The following is a 25,427-nucleotide window of genomic DNA, read 5'->3' as shown; positions in this document are numbered from 1 at the left end:
TAGATCTATTTCAATGACATGAAATAAAACACATATCAAGGTCAATCATAAAGGGACTCCACGCATACAATCAGAAATCATATCTGCAGTTTTATTCGCTTCATGAATTAACTACATTATTTTATATAGATTGAAATAAATGATTTCATGTATTTTAAGAATGTGGATTAACACTAATCTTATCACTGTAAAAAAAGAAACATTTATTTACAAGAATTGGAGGACTCCCCTTTGTGTTTTTTAGCAGTGATATGAGAGTCATCTTGATTCTGCGTTCTTGATACTAGCCTAGGAATTCGTTTAGCTTTCAAGTAGGACATTGTTTCGGTTGATGACCTAAAAATTGATAAAAATGATCGATAAATTAATGCGGTTATACGTGTTAATTATACAAGAAAATGTCTAAAAAATTCCATGTAGTTTTTAGAGAGTTGTATCACATTTTTATATGGAATGCATTTTCGAAAAACATTTCTTGAGAAAGCGCAGATTTATGGGGATTCCATTAATATGGAATTGCAATGAAAAAAGTCAAGTTAGGAAAAATTTATATAGCTGTGTATGATCGTATTTTAGTAATACTGAGAACAATTATAACACTATAAAAGATACATGTATTGTGCATACCTTGTATTTTTCTGTTCCGTCAACACTTCCGTTGGATTACTCTCATTACTCGAATTAGAAGTCAGAGAATAAGGAATGATCTGATAAGTTTTACCAACAAATTCTTTAGGTGACTCAGTATTTTCTGTCACAAACGAGACAATTCGTGTTTCTGCTTCACTTGTAGACTTTCTTTTACTTTCAGGTTCCGACTTCGCAGTCTTTGCGTCTGTCTGATTTTCGACCTTCGGTTTCAGCTTGCCATCTTGCGTGGGGAAAATTACAGTAGGCAAGTTAATAGTTTTATCCCCTTTGGTGTTATTCATCAATTTAATTAGCAAATTCGATAACTCCTCTCTTTTTCTCGTTACGACAATTTCCTCGAACCAGGTTTTCAAGGTTTTAATTGGCAAAGTATAATCTTTAATAGGATCCTAAAAAAAGGAAAAAAGCTCATAATTACATTAATAATTTATGTAATTATACGTATAAAAAGTAACACAATAATATAAAAAATATTAATATACTTGCCTTGAAAAAATGTTCCACATACTGCAATACATACAATCCGCAATCAGTAAAATTTGATTGTTGGGGTACTTTCGGACATGCTCCCTTAATAGTATCTTTCGAGAATGTCTTTTCTACACCAAGTTTGGCAACATGTTCACAACTTAAATAATCTCTTAACGTAGCAACTACCCGTGCTCTACTAGCGCCAGCAAGTGAATCGAATATCAATATGCAGGGACTATAAATTAAATTATTTAAATATTAAAACCACAATATACATCAATTACATCAAGTACATGATATAGACATGCTACTTACAGCTTGACAATTTCCGTTGGTTCTTCCTTAACTTCAACTTTAATGTTGATCTGGGTTTTATTTTCTTCCGGTTGCTCAGTCTCGTCCTATAAGTAAAATATGTTGCATATAATCAACTGTTTTAGAAAAAATAAAAAAATTATCAACAATAAAATTTATTCTACCTCTTCGTCGCTGTCGACTTCCATCTCATCATCGTCGCCTTCTGCTTCGTCTCTCTCAGATCCATCATCTAGTTGGTCTATCGTTATGGTCGTTGTTACAGGAGTGATTGTTGTAGACCCAATTGTGACAGTTTTTGTTTTCAACTCTTTTATTTTTTTGCTCTTTTGCACAGTCTTATGAACGTCGTTGGGTTTCGTAGCACAGGTGGAGACTTTTCCGACTAATCCAGGAAAGCAAATAATAGCCAAGAACCAATGTGCGCTATAAACAAATTATATTATTATGTAAAATGATCTTTGTTTATATTACCAAAAGTCAATAGAATTATTGAGAATAAAATAAATAAAATTGATCGACTTATTTATTATATATTATAAATTTAATGAGGTAAATTTCAATATGAGCCTAAGGCACGGATGTGAGCGTCTATGTTTTGAGCATAAAACTTCAAATGTCTTTTTTTCTTTTTTCTCGCCTATATGTAATTGAATTTCTCGTATATGCAATTGATTTCTTTATCTAATGTCCCGATTCTATAATTTTTAAAATCCTCAAGTCTCGCGTAGACTTGAATATTAGAATACCATACAAAGAAGCTTACCGCATTTTAGACCTTGTATTAATTTTATATTAAAATTTGCAAGATTACTTACTGTTCGTTTATAGGAATTATAATAAAATCTTTCTCAAATATATTGACATTCTTCGTCCACTTCTGTACTCTCGCATGCCGCTTGGCGGCTGGTGTCATTGGCACGGCGCTTTCAGCAGCTTGAGCATGTGGGCTAGTTAAACGTTTGTAAAAATACGAACTGAACACGTGAGTTCTATGTTGATCAGATTCTGATAATACCTCTAACGTCAAATACTTCAAATAAAAGTCTATAATCACATCGTTCAAAAACTGATCTTCTGCGAGACACATATAATCTTCAGTGTTAATGGCTATTCCTCCTTTTGCAGGAGGTGGCGGATATACAGTTATTCTATAAAAAAAAATAGTTTTTGTATAAAAACAATTAAACAATATTTATAAACTTATAACTATACGCGAAAAAATCAAGTAACACTAGGTGAAATAGATAAGATTATAAAATATATTTTATCTAATATACCAAGTAATATTAATCTATTAAACAAAAGACAATTATTAAATAAGATTCTCACGTTTGTATGTCATCATTGATACCGGTGGTGTTTGCTGAGTTTTGACTCATCTTCCGTGTAGTAATAACCGATTGTAGACACTGTAAAAACATAAATATATAAAAAAATATATATGTTATGCGTTATTATATGTATAATAAAATAAAATATAATTAAGTCAAATACGTACATCCCTTGGTGATGCTCGTATAAGTATATCGTTTGCTTCCTTAGGATTCAATTCGCCTATTTTATCTCCCCGTGAGAATAAACTTGTTAGTATTGCCTTTGAATCATCCGGTAACTTATCTGGTAATAACGTAATACGTTTATGCGTGTGATCTAGAAAATAATACATCATACAGTATTAATCATCCGGATCTTTTAAGAATCTTTACGAGTCTTACACATATACATATTTGTATAAAAAATTGTTGAGATTAAATAACACTTTTTAAAATAATCATTAAATTACAGAACTACAAACGAAAAAAACTACAAAAACTATATAAAATATAGAATGTTTGTATATGTCATATAAACACCTTTTCCAGCAGGGTCGTAATATGGCCCCTTTGGATCTTGCATTCCTAATAATTCACGTATCATAGTTCCTGTACTTATAGATGTATAAAAGAATAGTACTGGCATTGTCTTTCCAAAATGAATTAAAAGCTTAATTATATCTCTATATTTGACATCCAAAGTAACAAAACTTGTATCTGTAAAATATTTACAGTTTGTAAATTTGTTTATCTGTAGATATATATGTTATAGGTAAAATCAACCTACCATCTTCTAACAAAGGTACGCTAAATCTTACACCAGTATGGGAAATCACTACTTTTTCCCGAGGAATATATTTATAAGAACCTATTCTGACCGTCCGACACTCTAGAGCAGTTTGTGGTAGTTGTCCAATATCTAAAAATTTGTGATTTTCACATATTCCTAAATCCAATATTATCTCATTATTATATTAGTATATCAGCCAACATGTTAATTGACGATTGACTTATGTTTCTTATAAAATATCACCTTTACTATTTTCTTCATTATCCATCGTAAACTCGTCACATGGACTAGCGTTCGTAATTATTGGTTCTTTATCCAAAATTGTATTCACATCTTCAGTAAAAGAGTCAGTTGCATTACCTACTACTGCATTGCTATTAGTGCTTCCTATTTTTTTAGTTTTTCCTTCTTCCTCTTCGTCAGACGATATTGTCAAACATTCTAGAAATTTATAAAATAATCATTAATATACATGTTATACATACACACATGTTTCATGCACAAAATATGTTACTAAACATACCTGGTTCTTTGTGAATAGGCTTTGGTTTTGAAGCTGCACTCTTACCCTTTCCTCTGGGCCGCTTGCAAGTAGGACCGTCTCGTTCTATTTTCTCCAATTTCACAACATTTCGTTCGCTGTTGTTCTTCTTATAGAACATCTATAAAGATATACAATCGTAATATATCTACAAATTAACACAGAAAATGATGACAAAAAAAATTGCAGATAGAAATATTATGATACATTAAGATGAGCGTAGTAAACTGCTTTCAATATGACCTGTAATAATATGGCAATGATATAAAATGTATTAATTTTAGAACTAATTCTTGTTTAAAATCTTCTCTAAATAAAATACTTCTTAAGGGGGGAACCTGAATTAAAAGGCTAAAAAAAGCATAATTTTTGCAATTTTTTTTCTCGGCTTTAATAAAACAAATTTTTTCGAAACTTTTGGGGTGTTTTATGACACATTTCGACATTAACAAAAAAAGTTTTTATACAAAAATATTGATTCTTAGTATTAAATGTTCAGCAATATCTACAACCACGTTTTTCGAATTCTCGTACAAGATAGAGAAAAATATATTTGATCCAAAATTTTTTAGTTACATAATTGCATTCTCTTCTATGTGAACCTAAGAAATTTATAAAAAAATTAAATTTAATAACTTATTTTTAAACAATTAAGTTGAAAATTTTTGGCGAAAATCGCAACTTTTTTTTCAAAGTCTCACAATTAGTTTAATTTTCGATATTAAAAAATTTTTTTAGGTTCACATAGAAGAGAATGCAATTATGTAACTAAAAAATCTTGGATCAAGTCGATTAGTCAAATAGATTCTTCTCTATCTTGTACGAGAACTCGAAAAACGTAGTTGTAGATATTGCTGAACATTTAATACTAAAAATCAATATTTTTGTATAAAAATTTTTTTTTGTTAATGTCAAAATGTGCGATAAAACACCCCAAAAGTTTCGAAAAGATTCGTTTTATTGGAGCCGAGAAAAAAATTGCAAAAATTATGCTTTTTTTTAGCGTTCTAATTCAGGTTCCCCCCTTAATAACCATGTGCTGAAATAGCGCTCTAAACTTACTATATATTAAAAAATGCTATGTTAATATAGTCCTCTTAAACTAGATTCTTAATCTTAAGAAAACTAAATTTGTTAGTCATTCATCAGTCAGACAATCGATTATTATAACAGAGTCATTGTAACAGGTTGATCCTTATAACACTGTATTAATAAATATATCGGTCTTCTGGCATCGCAGTCATAATCCTTACATCGACAGACATCCCAGTCTCCTTCCTTTCTGCTATGGGTACAGACTTGACTTCCTCAATTTTTAATTTTGTATTACATCGTTCACATCGGTTGAAGTGTAATGAACTGTAGCCGCAGTGTGGACAGAGAGCAAGCATTCCTTTGACCAAAATAGGTTCCTAGTAATAACACGGTATACTTCGTACTTGTAGCATATCATTTATTTTGAATGATGAACTTTAAGTGTACTCCCTTAATTTGTTACGGAATTCTTATCGATTGCATCAACGTGACGTTATCACACTTGCATATAGATTATCATTAACTATGTTGTATACTGTTTACTTCATTTCATTCTTACATTCCGTTATTTTTGATATGATATATCTATTATATCATTCATACAAATATCAATCAAACATATATATGTTATATAGTAATACCTATTATCACTATTATATTATATTAAAGAAATTGGCATAATATAAAAAAAAAATTACTGCAAATTATATAAATCATATATTTTTGTATTAATGTTAGATATTATCGACTGTTTCAGAACTATGACATTTTCTAATAATTAAATACTAATTCCAAATTTTAGGAATTTAAGTTTTAAAAAAATAAAATTTTATTATACGTATATTTGCAATATAAACGGAATTGAAAAGAATAGCATAACTTTTATGCCAATATCCTTATTTAATCTAATTTTGTAATAATAAACTAACAAGCTTACCTCAGGAGTTTGTGAAGAGGTGTTACTATTTTCATCCGATGTACTGAAAATATTATTTCAGAATTTTTTGTAATATATATTTAGATATTATATAAACAAATCAATATCAACAAATATAAAATTAGAATATCTTACTTGATATTTTGAGATAACTTTTCAGCGTTCGCAATAGTGCTCACAATTTCCTGAGTAGAATTACAGTCACCATCACTACCATCCAAGGATGACGTATGCATCACACCAGCCTCCACTATGTAGTTTATCCCCAATGCGGGATCATCCACCAAAGAGACTTGTGTTTCACCAGGGAATGAAATATTCACCTAAAAATATTTTATGTAATATATGAATGTATAATCTCACAAATATTCGATTATTACTGTGCAAGGATTATGTGGTTGATAACTCTGGATCAAAATAATAATTGCAATTATCCCATGCAATTGTGAAGCTTATCCCATAAAGCTCTTGGATACTCGCCACGACCATGTTAGATCGTGACGTCAGAGGCGAGAAATGACACGCTGAGAATTATTACACCATTTTCAAATATTTGAATAAAAAACCATTTTAAATTGCTTTAGCGCACTTATAAAATGTTCTGAAAACTTTTCTCTTCCCTTGACAGAGTTAATAAACAGCCGTAAAATAAATGTGATATGAAGCCTATACAGTTATACGTTTGCGCACAAGCCTCTTTTCTCGCCTTTGACATCACGATCTAACATAGCCGCGGCGAGTACCTAGAAGCTGTAAGAAAAATTTTAAACTTGAATAATCATTGATGTTGAGATAGATATTCCTAATATTTAAAAATATCTGACAAACTTCTCTGAAATTCTCAAATTCTTCCAACTACGTAGCAATCATCCTGTATAGTCTTTCTACAAGTCTTTCAACTTTGTAGAAACATACCTGGCCCAAGACTGCACGTACCTGATCCAATAGGTCGTGTACCGTGCAGTCCTCGTTCGGTATGTCGAACGTAATTAGTCTCTGTTCGCCCGTGGTTAACATCACTAACATTTTTGCCGTATTTCCTTGAATTTGATGCTGAACTATGGCATTTGTTGGATCGTTAATAGTTTTTTGGAGGTAAGCAAAGCTTTCACTTGAGCTGTTCTCGAGTTCCAATCGTGGCGAAGAAGATTGTTGCGTTTGCTCTTTCGCCTCAACACATTCTGGAGTATCGACTTCCATCTCAATACTAGTAACATGTGTATTATGTTCAGCTGATGAAGGGACTGACGTTGCCATAGATGGTTTCTGTATTTCTTGAGGAGGGACTGAAATCGGCTGCGTTCTTTGTTGCACAGAATTTATAAAACGACGTGTAGGATTGTTCAACGGGGATTGACCATGTTGCAAAGTGTTAGAGTGTTGTTGTTGTTGTGTGTTATTTTGTTGAAACCTTTGTTTCTCGATATGCTGTTTCTGTAATTGTTTAAATTTGGCTTGCTTGATTTGCTCATTTAAATGTTCCATATCCGGAGGTTGCACTTTCGTTGGTGTTTTCGAGATTTCAGGAGAAACTATTGCTACAGGTCGCACATGCGACATATTCGGATTACGAATAACAGGTCTCACAATCACATTCTGTCTTGGCGAATTGATAGTCTTGCAAACAGATAGCGTAGATTTGGGACCTGTTGTGTTAGAATTTTGAATCCGGTTTTCCACCGTAGTTACTACGTTTATTCCATCTGGAGTTTGAGATACTATGCCTACTATGCTGTTTGCCAACTGTCGACTTTTAGTCTGATAAGATTTAGGTGATTTTTTTTCCGTCTGATTTGGATTAAATGATCCAGAATTTACATAAACAGGCTAAAGTAAAGATAACTGTTAGATCATAATTAAAGAAATAAATTTAATTTTTTTGCTTAAATATTATTATAGAGTGTAACTCACTGGTGACGTGATATTATTTTGTATATTACTTCTAGTTAAAATGGCAGTCTGCTTCTTTTCTTGTAATAACGTATTTTGCTTTGTTATTACAGTAGTATTAGCGTTTTGTATTTTCATTAGCTGCATTTGTTGCCCTTCATTTTTACACTCTGCCTTAATACCTGAAAAAAAAAATGGCTTATTCGCAGTATTGCAAGCAAGAAAAATACTAAAAACCTATGTTATGTACACAACACTGAAATATAAATATAGCTCTACAGATTTTGTAAAGCACATTAAAATAGCACAAGTATTTGCTTACTTGTATTACTCGCAATGCTCATACTATTTTCATTAACAATATGTGCATTCACGGTAGTTGGTTTCAATATTTCCTGGGATCCAGATATTTCATTCGTTTTGATTATAAAAACATTTTGCCTGAAACATAATAAACGCTATTACAAATACTGTTATACGAGTATATATATTTTTTTTACTAAATTTTAGCTAAACATATAAGATATTGATACGGATATTGTGTATACACAGTGACTCACGAAAATGTCAAATGTACTACACAACAATTTACGACTATCAGTCATCTACGACTAACTGACTTGAACAAAACAATCAACAAAAACGACCTTTCAATATCAGCACAACATATAAACAAATATATATCTGTGATGTTGCTATAGATATTTTTGTTCACAAATTTTCAAAAAAAATTTCTATTAATAGTACGATTTGATCAGTTTCGTGAATCACTATATGTTGATAAAAAATATACTATTTTATTTTACGGAATATTGCTTATGATGAGCGATTAGATGAAACTAATGAAAAAAAGGATATTGGAACAAAAGTTTGCTACCTGGATGCGAGATACAACTTTATAATGGTGAATAATTCGATAAAAGTTTCAATTTAAGTAAAAAATAAAGAAATTATATTTATATTTTCAAAATAAGATTAGATAAATTTTTTTGGTTGTATTTTTTCATTTAGATTATACTTATTTTAACATTAACTTAAAATGGGTTTAAGCTAAATCCATTTTTTTTAGATTTAAGATTTTTAATAAAAAATATTGATCGATTAAACTCATATACAATATACTTAGTAAACTGAGAAACTAAAATAGAATTAGAATAGTCACTGGTACAAAAGATCGCTCATAGGCCACACATGTTAAGAATGGATTGTACCAAATATATATTTTACAAAATATTCTAATTACCATTTGCAATTTCTAATCATTATTTCTGATTACTTCTATCATAAATATATATTTATTTTGATTTTGTTATATTTTATTAAATTTTTGATCTATGTGCTTTATCTTAAATATAAATTCTTTATACATACATTCATACACAACACATCATAATCAATACACCAGTAAGCAAGCTTATGATATAAATCTACTTTGGTAATACTTTCTTTGAGGCACACGCGAACAAGAAAACCTCTTGGATAAAATATAAAACATTCAATTTCCTGAACAAACTGAAAAAAAATTACTCAAATCTTATCCTCATAAAAATCGACAAAAACATGAACGTGAATGTAATGTTACAAACGTTAGATGAGATAAATATAAGAACTATAATAGAAAATTAAAAAAGAAGAGTTTACTGTATTCTTAATTTCTTCTTAATATTTTTGCAGCACGTTTTGTTAGCCTATAAATACAGTTTCATTGTTTTAAATATTTGTATAAAAAATTGTATTATGTAAAATAATATTGAATGTAATTAGTTGACATAAACTGCTATACATTTAAAATATACATATTTTTGTACCTCATGTTCATATTTATAAGACGTGCAAAATATAGATACTTAAAGTCACATTTTACTATTTTTACCAAAATCACATTTAAAATTTAATTACATACATATATACATATATGTTCACATATAGTATACGCGGCGTGTTCAATAGCGTGATAGAAGACTACTTTAAGAAGCACCTGTTATAATAATGTCTCTTTCATGTTATACAATCCTAATGTATGCAAAATATTAATCAAATCTTAAGTGCGTTCTCTAAGAATATTCATAAAGTCATTTTAGGAATCGGAACAACATTATAATCTCAAAAATGTATGGCCCATCAAGATACATATTCTAAGAACTAAAATATTTATATTATTTTAGAACCATTAAAGTTTATCTCATACAACCAGTCATCATATCAACGCCCCATGTATTTCTTCTGAGAGATATTTAAAATTATGAAAATTTAAGTAAATCTCGAATCTCTATATTTCTCATAAAATATCAAAAGCTTAAAGTTGCTCTATCTATCCCGATGCAATTCGATCAATTGAAAATGCATGCTGTATAAGTTACCCTTGTTCCAATCGCGCTGCAGATATTTGATTCCCTAAATTAATAGTTTGCGGGGAGAATATTGCCTGCCTGTTTTGAGGTGCAGTAGTATAAGTCACAAGCTGTTGTGAACCGTTACTGCTATTATTAACGTCCCCATAAACTAACTGAATTCGTTGCCCATCTGCAGTACAGATTCTTGATACTTCTTCTATCGTGAAAGTACCACTGGCATTGGTCACAACGTTAAAATTATATTGTGCCATATTATTCAAAACTTAGAGGCTGGCAAATGCGATCTTTCCTCAATTAACAAATATCAAGATTGGATTGTTGCTAATACATTGAATTAGGCCAATCCATCAAGATCATGTCTGTAGAAGAATCTGCTAGTATTTGTGTGGTACAACCTATGGAAAACAATCACGAATTATATCCGCTTTTTATGTAACATGTATAGATTCTAGTGTTTCAAAAGCAAATACGTCCGAACAATACAATTGTTGCGAAAATATTATTGAAAGAATGTAGAAATATATGTATATTGTGAACTTAACAGCATAAAAACTCGTTAATGTATAAAGAAAAAAAAATACAATATTGTAAAATATACTTCAAAATTGCAAACATTATTAAAACGTCTATAGAATATCATGTCTGTAAAATTGTAGGTGTTTAACTGGATTCTGATTGTGTTTAAGTATTTGTATGGTGCACGTATTTCATAAGACATGTATGTAAAATTACATCAGAAATTATAAGACACTATTAGAACATACTAGGTAAAATATAAACATTTAGGGCCGGTTGTTCCAACCTGTTGGTAAACTACCTAATAGTTAAATCATATATATGTTTATCCATCCTTGTTTATCCATTACATTAGACAAAGATGGACATATGGTTTAACTATTAGTTAGCTGACCAACAAGTTGGAACAACCGGCCCTTAATGTTCATTAAGGAGAGAGACTTTAGTTTAGTAGAGAGTAAAACACGGAAAAATAAAAGTTCACATTAATAGAAACTGTTCAACTTTTAAAGTAGTCTTCTATAGAAATTAATTTTCCCCCAAAATTCTAAATACAAATTCTGCTAACTTCAAATAATTGTTGTTGCAGAAATATATATATATTTATCGCAGCTTTCCTCAGTTCAAGGAAATTATAAACTTTTGTACAATATATGTACTTCTCAAAGATACCTTATATCATAATTTAAAAAAAAAAATTGACGTGACGGTGATGTATGTATTTTAGTTGGGTTAATATATATATATGACGTGTTGGTCTATTCATCAAACAAATATAATTTTGCAAATTATAGCAGCATGTGGCAAAAGATGGTTGAAATAACAACACAATGAAACATTATTGTAAGCAAAACTTCTTATCCCAAAGATATAAAAACAACTTTAATGAAACTATAAATGTATAGCATTATAGTTTTGAGATTGTCGAATTTTATTTTATATACAGAGTGCCTCACCATTGATGTAATTAATTATGGGGGGAGCACGTCTTTTGACAAAATTTGAAAAACAATATGTATGCCAGTCCACTTAAAAAAAAAATACAATTACTCGTAGTTTTATATATAGTCTTATCAATTATACGTAATTTTGCAAATAACAGCATAGATTATATCACAAAATACGTTCCAACAAATTTTGGAATATACGTATCTCGTGGTGAAGCGAAACAGGAGCGGTTGATGCGAAATTACATGTAGTCGCCCTTTCTTAAGTTTCTAATTAAATAAAATGCCCACATATATGCTAATTATTAATGTATTAACTAATCACTGAATTCACATTAATTACACAACTTAATTGAAAGAAGAAAAGTGTCTAACTTAATAATGATTTTAATGAGTTTATTTTAATACTTAATTTAAGAAATTAATGTAACTTAATTACAAAAAATATGAGTGACACTTAAATGGATACACACAGTGGGTTAGTTGTCGACTTTTGACATAATGAATGAACACGATCTTAAATGACAAAACAGCTGTCATAAAGGATATAAATGACAGATTGTTTACGTTTAAATATTTTCTCGTGCAGAATGTGAGAAGACGTGAAACACTTTATAATTAACGTGTTATTATAATCAAAAACACACTTTAACGTGATTCTAGGGACGTCACATGTAATTAGGACAAGATGATTAAATTTCGCAGACACTTGTCGGAGGAGGCTTTGTGAGGAACCACGGCGGTTTGGCAAACGCGAGAGCTACGGCGATTTCCCGATGCGAGCTGGACGCGACTCGCGACGAAAAACCAGCACGTTCGACCGGCGGATGCGATCGGCGATCGGCGATCGAAGGCAACGGGTCGCGTCGCGACAGCGTTACGGGAGTAGTTTAAAGCCCCGCAGCGATCATAACCTAAAAAACCAGGGGGGGGACAAAGGAAGTCGCGGCCGCGCTTCCTCGCCTCCTCGACGCAACGGCCGTCACGGGAATCGATCGGGGGTCCGCCGGGCGAGCCGACCGATCGCGGGGAACGAGAGGTCGGCGCGTTTACGGCGACCCGAAACGAGAAATCGGCCGCGATACCGTGTCCGTTTAGACACGGGCACTCTCCTAACCTCGTCGCGCGGATTAAGGGATTAGTCGCGGGAACGGGGAGGGGCTCCGAAGGCCGGTATCGACACGTTATCTCGCGACGAGGCGCGGCGTGGCGGCCGATTGACAATCCGCCCGCGGAACACGTGGCCGCCCCTCGCGGGGACGCGTGCGAGGAGACGGGCGACGAGACGGCGACCGCGATCCTTTTTCTCCTCTCTCTCTCTCGGCCACTTTTGCCACGGGATAACCGTGTTCCGCGCTCGCAAAACTGTTGTACAGCAGCGATACTCACGATAGTTCGCACACGCCGTCTCACAGACACGCCGTAAACGAACACCCGTGTGAACGACGCGATTCAGCACTTCGACTCGCTCCTCTCCGCTCTCACTTCGCTGCGTTCGGCGCAAGTAAATAACAACTGCACTTCGCCATTTTACGCTGTACGCATCCACTCGGGCACTCGTAGCGGGCGAATCGCGCGCTGCGATCACCGCCGCCGCAGACGATGAACGGGCGGGCCGGGCGGGCGAGGGAGGGAAGACCGAGTGGCCACCGCGCAGTCGCACTACGCCGCACTTCCGGGACGCCGCTTGACCGCGAATTTCAAACTCGCGTCACCGCGCCGAAACCGTCGAAACGTATGGATCGTAAATCCGTAAATCCACAAATAGATAGGTTTTACTCGCATAAGATAAATTCAATCAAACTTCAATTAATTTAATCAACGATTAATTCAATCGACAGAATCGCCCACACTGTATAATTCGTTAGATAGTCTAATTGTTTTTTCCATACACTAAATAATAAAAATTTATTCTATTCGCTTTAATAAAATAAAACAAACATTATGTGATAAGTTTTACCAATTAAGTTTGTATCGGAGTTTGGTCAGTCATCCGCTTTTGATACACCGAAAAATCAGTTGATTAGTTTTAATATACAAGGAATTCCATTGTATTTGCATTGCATTATGCAAGTTCATCAGAGTTGAACTGACATATAAACTTTTTCCGCCCATCTGGTATTTTTTTAAATTAATATATAGCGATAGTAAAATATACACATAAGGTTATTTCATCATTTCAAAGTATGTAAAGATCATTTTATTTATATATTACTGTACATAATTTTTCGTCAGAACATAGTAAATTAAAAAAATCCGTACTTTGCGTATTTTCCCTGATTATTAGCAACAAATTGAAAGATATGCAGTACTATAATTTATTCATATATATATAAATTGTATATATGCATTTTTTTATTTACATTTTTCAACAGATCGACTGTCAATACTTGCTACAGTATTGCGAAATAATGGAGCTATCCTTCGCCTGCTATGCTCTAACGTGTAAGACTCAAACGGGAAAAAATTAGGAACCAAAATGGGCAAATAGGATTTCATTCCGAAAATAGGTAATCGATTGCGCTCGTTGTTCTCGATTACAGCGAAGCAGTAGGCCAGTTGATACGTGCTCGTAATATCGGCGAAATCGCGAACGATTTTGGTGTCGCACATCTTCAGGGGATTTAATTTACAAGTAACGATTTTCGATATATCAAGATTCTGAAGAAATAATATTCCTGAAAAGAGAGAAAAACTGTTTTTAAAACTGTCGCTTATGTTAAATCTTATATGCATATGATAAATATGCACTCACCATTTTTTGATTCGACAAAATGTTTGTGCCTCGCGACGAATAAGTGAAAGAACGCTTGACAAACAGAATAAAACACGGCGTGCGGTTTTGCGTCATCAATGTATTCCGTGTCTTCTTGAGAAATGATATATTTGTGTATCCATAGTGTCAAGTTGGACATTGTCGTTTTCACTAATCTAAGAAAAAATAACGTTATAATGTTAGGTACACTCTTTTCTAAGGTACATACCATAAAGTTGTCAAAATTAATGTGTTATGCTATAATTACCCGGGAGAGATAAATGAGGCAGTAGCATGTAAGCTAGAAATATAGTAAACAGCTGTTTGTCGAAGAACTGGCGCTACATTAGGATCGGTTACTTTATGCCACAACCAATTTGTGAACGTTTCCGTGATTACGGTTCTAAAACTGCATATGTAGAACATAATGTATTGCACGTATTGACTACCGTGCGTAGGTAATATTACTGCTTCAAATGCGCAGAGAATATCGAAGTATAGCGTTCTCAAGTTCTCTATCTGCAGAACGCCATTCGCAAAACAAAACTCGTTCATATATTTAAGAAATAATTCCATACACGAATCCAGTGTACTTGCAGTTGGATGGACAGTATTTCTCTTGTCCGTGTCATTATTTATTTTGATCAGATCGTTATTATCAGCTTTTCCATTCGAGCTGATACAATCATCTACTACATCGTCTTCCTCATCGTTGCTTGTTTCTTCACGGGGAATATTGACATCCAACATCACTAGCCTAAAATACAAATACATTATTTATTAACATATCAATAAAATAAAAAATTGGTTAAGTATTACAGCAATCAGCAGATTCCAAATACAGCTCCGATTCCTACTCCATGTATATCTTGATTTTATAAAATGTTGATCAGAGAGTTAAAGGAGTGAATAAAAGAGTGAGATAAATGGTGGTCCAAAACCCATATTTCATTAACAAACAATTAGAGTTTCATTTACTGAGTTTTTACTAGAACACTTACCTGTTAATAATAAAGACCAAAATATTTGATCTCAGTTGAGGTGCATAATTTAGAATTTGTAATAACGCATAGATATAAATTTCATGTGTATAAGTGCCATGTACAATATATGGAAATTGCGATACGAGGGATTGCAGTAAAACTTTATCTGACCTAAAAATTTATAACGTGTACTCATATGATAATAATGAGAAAAATTATTAATTTATACAGTCACTTTTCCATATCTTACATTGGCACTACTTCCAAAATTTTATGCAATATGTCATGTATGTGATTCAACCTCTCCATATCTTCACTTTTAAACTGTCCAATTTCATGTTCAGCATTATTATCTTCTGCTACAAAAATAATTATTGTAATAAATATCACATTATTTTTTATGAAATATTATTCTAGACTATTAAATACAAAAATTACCTGGTTTGAACAATTCGACCAGACGATTTATTACAATTTTTATATGTAGTGTCTGCATACACACTAAATCTTGCATGAAGAATTTATAAGTTGAAATTACTTCTGGTGACCTATTTGTCCATTCGATTTGAAGAAGTGCTTGAACAAACGATTCGTGTCTAATATCTAACAAGGATATACATTGTCTTGCTTCAGTTAGAAATTCTGTTAAATCGCTATCCTGAAGAAACAAGAGGAATGCTTTAAAGTATCTTGCATCATAATATGCAACCAATCGATTACTATATGAATCATATGATACATATATATCATGCATTAAAAGATTGTAAAAAACTCACACGCAAATTTTCTTTGCGTCTTTCACCTATCATTACCTTTATAGCACCTTCTTTAAGCGAATGTATCAGTTTCTCATATTCTTTAATCCCATCACTGTTTGCGGAATTACATAATATATTTTTAACATTTTTCGGGAGCTTAAAATATACTTTGCCGGGCTGCTTAATAAACTGTGCTCTAACTCCGCCGGCTTTCAATATAGATGACACACTGCTGACTCTTGAGGATACCACAGACATCTGTTGAACCGATAAATCGTCAGAACTCCTAATGACAAATTCTTGAAGGATTCTCAATGATAAAGCTATCTCGCATAGTGCCGCTTTAAATGCGAATGCAGAGATTTCAGTCAAAATAATCGCAAGCGAGAGATTTCAGTCGAAATAAATAAAATATCACGAAATCATCGCTGTCATCGCGAAATCGGCAAGTGAAGCGGCAAAACGAAAGAAGGTTACGTGCAATACGTGCGCGTTAAAAATGAATTATTAGACTGGACTACTTACTTCGACGAGTACAGCTTTCACTTTATGTAGCGTACACTGCTTCCGGCAATTGCTGTACGTATGTTTTTAATCTGGACTCGTATTATATCACACGTGCAAACGTCGAATCACTCACCATACGCTCGCGGCCACATGTTTCGGCGAAACAGCGGATGTGGCCATGGCTTATTGGACTATTGGAGTATTGAAGTGCCGAGTGGACTGCTCGAAACGCCACTCGCACCCATTTTCAACGTTGGAACTATTTGGTATATCCATTTTCTGGCACTGCCGATAAAGTCTCCCCTTGGTGCGTGGGGTGTGTGTATGTGTGTGTGTGTGTGTCCGTGCTACGCCCATAATTTTCGTGCTGTGTAATTTTACACAATATATTTTTGCGATATTAATATCGCAAATAAGAGTTCAATTACTGTACATTGTACATGCAATAATAAAATTCAATTGTATAATTTTAGTTAATCAATTGTACGCTTTTATTAGCCATCCATTTGACTCACGTAGTGTCACACGTACCAAAGTTACATATTTCAAATATTTCGCCATTATTAGTAAAACGTGATGGCCACGGAACAATAAATTGATTTCGGGACAACTGGCGTCACTATTCATTTAAATTAGTAAGCAAAACCTGTATCAATCTTGTATTTTATATTTATTGTAATAAAACATTTAATCATGCATCGCGTAGATACGTAACGTTTACTATAGAAAATGCGCGCATATGCGCGTTACCAGAGCTCTGGCACAAGAAAGGCGAGCAGCTATTTGGCGCGAAGAAATGCAAATACAAGTGAAGGGAAAGTGAAATATGTTTAGTTCAAATAAAAAATTCGACAAAATAACCTCTCTTGTAATTTATTTCAAAATGTTAATACTGATTTCTTTCGTCCAAAATCTCTAAAGATATTATATTTGTATGAGAAACGAGATTATTGATCGATAATCAATCTCGCTAACGTATAAAATTCGTATATACTTCATATGGAAAATACGATCGACAGGTACAAAAAAACTTTAACATATTGTAGCCAATAAGAAATGCAGCATTAATTATACTAACAAAAAATAAACGTTGTTAAGTATGCACCTAAAATTAAAGCCTTGCTGAGACTTATTTATAAAAATCATTATTTATAAAAAAAGATTTAACATTTTTGATGTTTATTCCTTTTAAAAAATTAGGAACAAAATTATTTCGAGGTAATCACGTGAAGTCAAAGAAATTGCAATCAATAACGGTGCTGCGCGAATTATATTAATTAAAAGTTTTATCCGAAACTAAAAAGTGAATAATCCCCAATATAAAATCAATTGAAGTATTATCAAATTTGTAAATTGAAAGACACATTGTAGTTAATTTTTTAAGAAATATTAGAAACGATTAGTTAAGGTAGCTGTCTCGTCAGGGCATGTATTAGATAAAGTTTTCGATTTCGGTTTTTATATCAAATTATATGATCAGCTTTGCAGTCGATTTTTTCTGTGGCTCCTTACCGACTATTTACCCTAGAAAATCGATCTCGAAAATTACAAATTTTGCATTACTTCATACAGAAAAGAAGGCTCTATCACGGTTTCAATTTTAATCATTGATAAACTTGTCAAGCAATGTCTGCACTATTCTGTTAATTTATATACATGGGATTTATTATGAAAAAAAAGAATAAGAATAATTTTGCTTTTAATAAAATTCTGCTAATAAAATTAATTATTGATTAATTTATCAAATAATACTTTTGTCATTCTGCAAATGTAGATAAAACTAATTTTTTGTTGTTTAACATACATGGACAGAAAAGATTTGGAATAATACAATTAAACATTTGTTTTAATTCTGCCAGTTGATTTATTATTAAATAATACTGTACTATTTTATTAACACAAAATTGTTAATTTTTTGTTGTTTGATATATAGAAAATAGACCATAAATAACAAATTGCATAATTAGAAACTTTAAGCAATTCTGTCGGTTGAATTAATCGCCGATTAATTTATCAAGTATAATAATATCTATACTATTTTGTTAACCTAGATAGAATTAATATTTTATCGCTTTATATATACATCATATAAAAAGAATTACGATGAATGACAAATTCGTATAGTTAGAAATTTTGCTTTAAACAGTTCTGTCGATAGAATTGATCGCGAAGCACATTAAATCAAAACAAAAGGAAACAAAATTTAAAAAACCACTAATTTAAAAATAATAAATTTCATGGAAGAATGACTGCAGACATGAGTCATGGTTTGCAAACTGAGACTATCGTGAGAAATTATTTTTGCAATTCTACTGGATTAAAAGTGCAAAACGAAAATTTTAGTTTGTCAGAATAAATAGGTTTGGGTTTGGATAGATTTTTTTTTCGGGGTGAAAGTGCAGGGGGAAGGATCTCCCCCACCTACTTCTAATATTTTTTAATACTATATACAAGAATTATTTCTAAACTCTTATTTATTTCAAATATTTTTGCGCACTTTTACATCAGTGCGCATGCTTTCTCTGGTATGTACATGTACCCTGCCGACATAGCATATTTCTTAACACGAAAATTTTCACTTTTAGTACTTTATTTTTATAACTTTCGTCCTACTTAAAAGCGACAATTTTAACTTTTATATTCAAATTTAACACGTCAAAATACATAATATATTGTTAAATTTCAGCTAAATCGGTAAGAAAGCTTATACTTTCCTTCACATTCACATCCTTCATATTCCTCATCATCATCATAAAATGTGATTCTCTTTTGATATTCAAGGATGGACACGTGTGGATATTTTTCCTTCGCCTGAACAACGAACGCCTGCCTATCACGCATGTCATCGGATCAGCTATTCCGCATAGCATAGATTGTTTGCAGTTTAGGACACTGCTCGAGAATTGCGAAACTAAATATATCCCACAAGTATAATTGTCTTAAGTTTTTACACAGTGTCAGTCCTTCATAGACATCGTAATTGAAAATCATATCGGAATTTCTCAAATTGACTTCTTCTAAGCGTTGATAGGAGGAAAACAATCTGCGCCAGCTATGCTTATCGATTGTGCAACGTTCGTCCCTGTAACAAAAGTTATATTATTAAGTGATTTTCCAATCGCAAAAAGAAAAACCAACAACCGTTTCATAGTGCTTGCAAGAAATGTAAACACACACATTTTGATAAAGAATAATGTTTTAAAAGAAAACGTAACACACACGTACATCTTCATCATTGCCAGTTTTCGTAATTTCTTGCATTCAGCGAGGGCACGAATACCTCGCGATGTAATAATATTGCCCGATAAATCTATTATTTCCAAGTCTGGATACGAATTTTTTAACTGTATTGTAATTGCGTCTAAATGTATAGTGGGTTTACATCATCCCACAAGCTAGGCTTCCTCAGATCTAAGTCACGCATCCGGCGAATTTTTTGCAGTATTTTGCAAAGAGATTCAGGTCTTATATGGCACCATCCAAGGTCTAATTTCTCTAGAAATTCTAGATTTCCGAGACTCGAAACTTCTTCTTCCCTTTCGTCCAGAGTATAACTGAGATCCAATACTAAAAAAAAAATGTATATATTGATCATATAGAGTTTATCTGTAATCTTAACAATCATGTTTATTTATGTAATTTTCAAATTTTTGCATATCTTTGAAATTTTTAGTAGAACTAATTCGTCAACAAATTCGCAGCTACTTAATCGTAAGTGCGTTAAACACTTGCCGTACAACTATTTAACAAGTTTGCGAACTCCAGAGCAGAAATGTAGCTTTTTGTAAGATCCAACTGTTGTAAATATTTACATTTGGATGCAAAATAAAACAGAATTTTATCATAACAAAAGGATGAATCCTTAGAGTATTCTTTTTTTAAATTTTGTAAATTCGAACATTTGAAGAAAAAAGGATCCTGTGTTAAATTATTGAGGCGTTTATTTACTTCGCTCATACGGTAAAACGACCTCATATCCAAGTATTTTAATATTATTAGTATTATTTATTCATCCTGCAAAAACAAAATATACAATTTTAATATTATTACGAGAAATGAAATATTCTTTGAATATTTTACAGAAAGCGCAGAAAAACTGTCAAGTTGCTCCTTGGATTTTCCCGAAGAGAATTTGATATCTTTTATAAATTTTACATGATTCCAATGAATTCTTAATAAAGGGTGATTCACATATTCCTGCTTAGAAGATAGCACATCTTCCTCTCGAGATACTTGCTTGTGCATCAGCTTGCTCTTGTGAAAACTCGTTGCTACATCGCTGCAAATAACATTGAAACACATTTTCATTATTAAGTAAATAAAATAAGATTGAATATTACTTTAATGTCGACAATTATAGTTTGTCGATATATATGTCGACAATTATACCTTTTATAAATAACGCAATATTTTGGAAATTCCTTTTGAAGATCAAGTATATCCAAGTACGCATTTTCATAATCACGTGTTGTATTAAAAGGGTCAAACAATTCACAGAAATTCCGAGAGCCTGTATCTATAAAATATGGTTCTTTTTGAATTCTTGAGAATTATTCAGAACGAGAAGAACAAAATCTCTTTGAACAAGAATGTCGTCGTGCCCGAATGCGGCATAAGAGATCAGTTATACTCTTATCTTCAGGATTTTTAGAAAAAATCAATTTTGATGTACCGATCAGCATCACAGCATGTAGCTGTGTGCAAGAGTTAGATATAAAATGTAGTCTAAGCATTTTGGTTTTAAAGTTACAAGACCGTAAGGGCGGAGAAAATATCCGTGATTCCAAACGCCTACGTTTGAGTAGCTGAGAAATTTTGTGGAATTTAGGTCGTCCATTCCATAATAAAATCCACCGACTCTCATCTTCAGAATCTTGAGCCCAAACTTCAAATACGTTCCCAAAATTATATACTTCATATATAGAGATTCTGATTGGATATACAGCTTCATGAAACTCGAGATCTTCAAAATAGAAAATTTAATTATAACCTTTTCTAAACACAAACATTTTCCGTAACAATATCTTATTTATCGATTCAAATGTTACATACCAATAATATGATGAAAATAATAATCTTTTCGATACTCTGGTACATAAGTATGGCACTTGATTCTGCCATGGAGATACTGAAATATCGAAATTATACGTCTCCTAGTATTAAAGAGTAAAAAAAAGTACTGAATATTACCAAACGTTGTAGCATAAATTAGATTTTGTGATATATTATATACTTTCTACAGAACAGAAAATACACATACCAAAAGAAAATCTTCATGGCTTGGAAAATTGCTAGGTGTTCCAATTATATTATTACGAATATTACTTTTGCTAGTAGTATTCTTGCAGTCCTTTTTGGATATCTTGCTGTCCTTCCCAAATTGATAGATGAAATCAACATAATCCTCTCCTACCGCTACTCTGTCAGTAGAAGGATATCTGACATCCTTCTCGCAATGTGAGGAATGATAATTGGATGTCATATTCTCTTTCTTAAAAAAGATGGAAAATATAAAGTAATAATATAATAAAATGTAATAATGTAATAATCTTTGTGCTTTGTTAGTCATATATGTCACACAAAACGTTATATATTTAGTATCATACAAGATGAGTTATATTTTCTGTATCAATAAATTATCTCCACCAATTATCTAAAAAAATATTGGTTTATTGGGAAAATATTTTAGATAAAAGTTGTAAGGTTCAGAGAGGACCAATAAACGATCTTATTAGATTTTAGTTCCGACCGAGATCCGTGTTCGGCCTAGTTAATTTTTTTAAATTAAAAACCCCATCTTTTCTTGGGGTTTTCATGTACATACACAAATATTAAAAAAATTAGGGTATTATTGCAACAGTACATTCTTGAGACCAATTTAAGTCAAAAAGTCGTGTACTACTTTTTTCTCCGACAAGCAATTATTAAGATATCGTAAGCTAAACGTTGAAAAAATTACCAAGTTTTCCTTAAATATCTCAAAAAGTATAAAACAAATAAAAAGTGTTTCAGACAAAAGTTGTTCAAATTAATGAGTAGAAAAAGACGATCGATATAATAAAAAATGGAGGTTGTTATTTAAAAAAATTTGACTTGAGCCCTACTGGGCTTGACACGCGCCCCGGACCTAAAATCTAATATGCTAATAAAAAATCGCGGCGCCTATTGACCCCTTCGAATCGTTTAACTTTTATCTGAAACATTTTTCCAATAAATCAATAAACCTTTCTGAGATAATTGACAAAAATAATTGGCACATGAAATAAAACTCACCCTATATATTTATTATAATTATATATTAGAAAGATTCATATATCTACTTGTATAAATTTATTATACCTTGCTTCCACGTGGGCCACGTGTTAAAATGACGATACTAAGTACGATACGATAAATGAGACGGGCAGTGACGGAACAGTGATCGCTCGCGGCACTATACGCAGTGCGCTGTCAGTAAACACAGCGGCCTGTGAACTGGCGTGGCACGTGAACTTATTTCGCGAGTCACAAAGCGATCACGTGTCGATCCATGTCGAGGGAGATTTTTCAAGCGTCCTTGGGTGAGGACTATTATGGTGCCTTTTACCCCAGGGTAATTAGCACATTAGAACTAGGCCCAAAATATATTTCACGAATTTCTTATCAAATGGCTTTGTCGGTTTGCTTTTAAAAAAGAATAAATAATGTGCAGAATATCCCAATTCTTTGTCATGATGAGATGGCAAACGTCAATCTCCTCCAAATATCCCTTTTAGCTCTTAATTCTACTTTTATAAAAAATAAATAATAAACCATAAACTTTTGAAATTGCGTGAACATAATAATTCTAAATCTGTAGTTAATAAAATTGTCATTTATTAATAATTCCATTAAATTAATGTACCTACATTATCAATATACATTAATTGTATTAATTGCATGGAAAACGTTGGAGTGTAAAGTGTGTCGGTGTCAGGACTATTATATTATATACTATTAATTATATACTATAACATTGTATAAATGCATAATATCTGCGTAAGACCCAGGCGCAGTTGATAAATAATTATACTTGTTTTTTACTTATAATGACTTGAGAACAAAAATTTGTTAATCCCAAGAAATATTTAGTCCGATACGTTCAACAAAACATTTTACTTAATTAACTAAACATTACTTGAATTAATTAATTCTTGATTGAAAAAACTAAATAAATTGTTGAAACAACTATTGTTTAGTTAACTAACTAAAATGTTTAGTTGAACGTATCAGACTAAATATTTCTTGGGATTAACAATTCTTTTTCTCAGTGGACTTATGTCATAAAATATAATAACATCTTACCATTTAAATATTGATTTTTCATTGCTACAATATTTTAACCAATTCAATTTTTAATGACACCACATTTCAATGCAGACCAAGTCCTTCAACTTCAACGGGATATAAATCTCTCTGCAGAACGTAGAAGTGGAGAACAATCTGACTCATTAATTAAATAATATTTTATATAAAATCAAATTAAATAAAAAAAAAAACTAAGTTCTATCATCTGAACAGACGAAGAAAAGAAAAGGAGCAGTTGATGAGTAATTATTCGTTTTGCTTTTAATATTATTTTATACAATGTTATGTTTCCCTTCCAACAATAACGAAGCAGACACTGATGACACACGTAAACGAAAGAGTGGCGAAGCAGACACTGATGAATAATTATTCACCTTACATATGTAACACAACACAGAAGGAAGAGTATATTACAAATTCAATATGTATTGACATTTTACGTAAAATTTCCCGTTTGTTTTGTGTAAAATTTATATGACGTTAATTTATATTATTAATTGTTTTAGTAAAAAGTATACACTTTCCGCTTCTTCTTTTCATATTTTAAATGTTTATTAAGCAAATTTGTATAATTCTGTGTATCTGCACAGAGCAAAGAAATAATAATGTTTAATATATCTATTTTTTTGTCACATTATAATTTCTTACATCTTAGAACAATTTATATTTATATTATGTTAATTTATCTTTTGAAAGTATCATTTCTTACATCTTAAGACAATGAATTTTTCTCGGAATTTTTCAAAGATTATAATTAATTTCATAAATTATTATCATATTTATATACATATACCAAGCATAACTAAATTATAGATATAAATTTAAATGTTAATGAATTTTTTTCATTATTTAAAGAGTGACTGTAAAAATCGCCCCTTTTGCGGCCCTCGATTTCGGGATCGAATCATATGCAAATCAGTTCCTTATGGTAAGATATATTAATAGAAAAAAAGTTTCAACTTGTGGTGACATTTAGTTTTAAAAATATGAGAGGTCAAAGTTCTAAAAAAAACTAACTTATTTCGGATTATGGTGTTTCTGAATTATGTTATATAGACCAATACACTAACAAGTATCGTAAAGTGGTTTGGTCACTAATTATGAATCTGGACTCATAATTAAAACATGTGAAATGTTCAATCCAATAGAGTACAAATTGTTCTTTCTATCATTTTTTGAGCCTCTGAATAGGTGTGTGTTTCCTGCTCTCTGCGTTACCCAGAATCAACGGCATGGACGTGGCAGGTACAGCTGATTCCTTCGGGGTGCTTTATCCCCTTGCCTCTAACGCCCGTATATAGTACAACTTTGAACTCTCATATCTCTAAAACTAAA

General features: G+C 32.0%; 3 protein-coding genes across 11 annotated transcripts; all 3 read right to left on the bottom strand.

Moving 5' to 3' along the window:
- Positions 1 to 65: 65 nt before the first annotated feature.
- On the bottom strand, positions 66 to 13,341 carry LOC139816428 (uncharacterized). 7 transcript variants are annotated; one of them, XM_071783914.1, is made up of 20 exons: positions 13,153 to 13,341; positions 10,307 to 10,695; positions 8,269 to 8,387; positions 7,968 to 8,128; positions 6,972 to 7,883; positions 6,192 to 6,379; positions 6,057 to 6,099; positions 5,338 to 5,496; positions 4,067 to 4,205; positions 3,787 to 3,984; positions 3,541 to 3,699; positions 3,294 to 3,470; positions 2,939 to 3,090; positions 2,770 to 2,849; positions 2,256 to 2,588; positions 1,602 to 1,863; positions 1,438 to 1,523; positions 1,138 to 1,357; positions 628 to 1,040; positions 66 to 336 (listed from the first exon to the last, which is right to left on the bottom strand). In XM_071783914.1, the coding sequence occupies exons 2-20, from the start codon at positions 10,549 to 10,551 to the stop codon at positions 204 to 206; spliced, it is 4,179 nt and encodes a 1,392-aa protein (XP_071640015.1). In that variant the 5' UTR covers positions 10,552 to 10,695; positions 13,153 to 13,341; the 3' UTR covers positions 66 to 203. The 7 variants fall into 7 exon arrangements, with proteins under 7 accessions (XP_071640015.1, XP_071640030.1, XP_071640024.1 ...); XM_071783929.1 differs by having other exon boundaries at positions 3,541 to 3,672; XM_071783923.1 differs by having other exon boundaries at positions 6,993 to 7,883.
- Positions 13,342 to 13,941: 600 nt separating this feature from the next.
- On the bottom strand, positions 13,942 to 16,963 carry Tif-ia (RNA polymerase I-specific transcription initiation factor RRN3 homolog Tif-IA). 2 transcript variants are annotated; one of them, XM_071783902.1, is made up of 8 exons: positions 16,785 to 16,963; positions 16,314 to 16,517; positions 15,940 to 16,159; positions 15,752 to 15,860; positions 15,520 to 15,672; positions 14,787 to 15,275; positions 14,519 to 14,694; positions 13,942 to 14,441 (listed from the first exon to the last, which is right to left on the bottom strand). In XM_071783902.1, the coding sequence occupies exons 2-8, from the start codon at positions 16,515 to 16,517 to the stop codon at positions 14,119 to 14,121; spliced, it is 1,674 nt and encodes a 557-aa protein (XP_071640003.1). In that variant the 5' UTR covers positions 16,785 to 16,963; the 3' UTR covers positions 13,942 to 14,118. The 2 variants fall into 2 exon arrangements, with proteins under 2 accessions (XP_071640003.1, XP_071640005.1); XM_071783904.1 differs by having other exon boundaries at positions 15,752 to 15,857.
- A 1,894-nt stretch (positions 16,964 to 18,857) lies between these two features.
- On the bottom strand, positions 18,858 to 23,513 carry LOC139816396 (uncharacterized). 2 transcript variants are annotated; one of them, XM_071783891.1, is made up of 8 exons: positions 23,106 to 23,512; positions 22,027 to 22,257; positions 21,819 to 21,894; positions 21,562 to 21,729; positions 21,156 to 21,282; positions 20,499 to 21,045; positions 19,992 to 20,333; positions 18,860 to 19,848 (listed from the first exon to the last, which is right to left on the bottom strand). In XM_071783891.1, the coding sequence occupies exons 2-6, from the start codon at positions 22,041 to 22,043 to the stop codon at positions 21,038 to 21,040; spliced, it is 396 nt and encodes a 131-aa protein (XP_071639992.1). In that variant the 5' UTR covers positions 22,044 to 22,257; positions 23,106 to 23,512; the 3' UTR covers positions 18,860 to 19,848; positions 19,992 to 20,333; positions 20,499 to 21,037. The 2 variants fall into 2 exon arrangements, with proteins under 2 accessions (XP_071639988.1, XP_071639992.1); XM_071783887.1 differs by having other exon boundaries at positions 18,858 to 19,848; positions 19,992 to 21,045; positions 23,106 to 23,513.
- Between the last annotated feature and the right edge of the window lie 1,914 nt (positions 23,514 to 25,427).

This window comes from Temnothorax longispinosus, chromosome 1 (assembly GCF_030848805.1).
Source record: "Temnothorax longispinosus isolate EJ_2023e chromosome 1, Tlon_JGU_v1, whole genome shotgun sequence".
NCBI lineage: Eukaryota > Metazoa > Arthropoda > Insecta > Hymenoptera > Formicidae > Temnothorax > Temnothorax longispinosus.
Note: the sequence above shows the minus strand (reverse complement) of the source record. Positions and strands in the feature narration are given on the sequence as shown.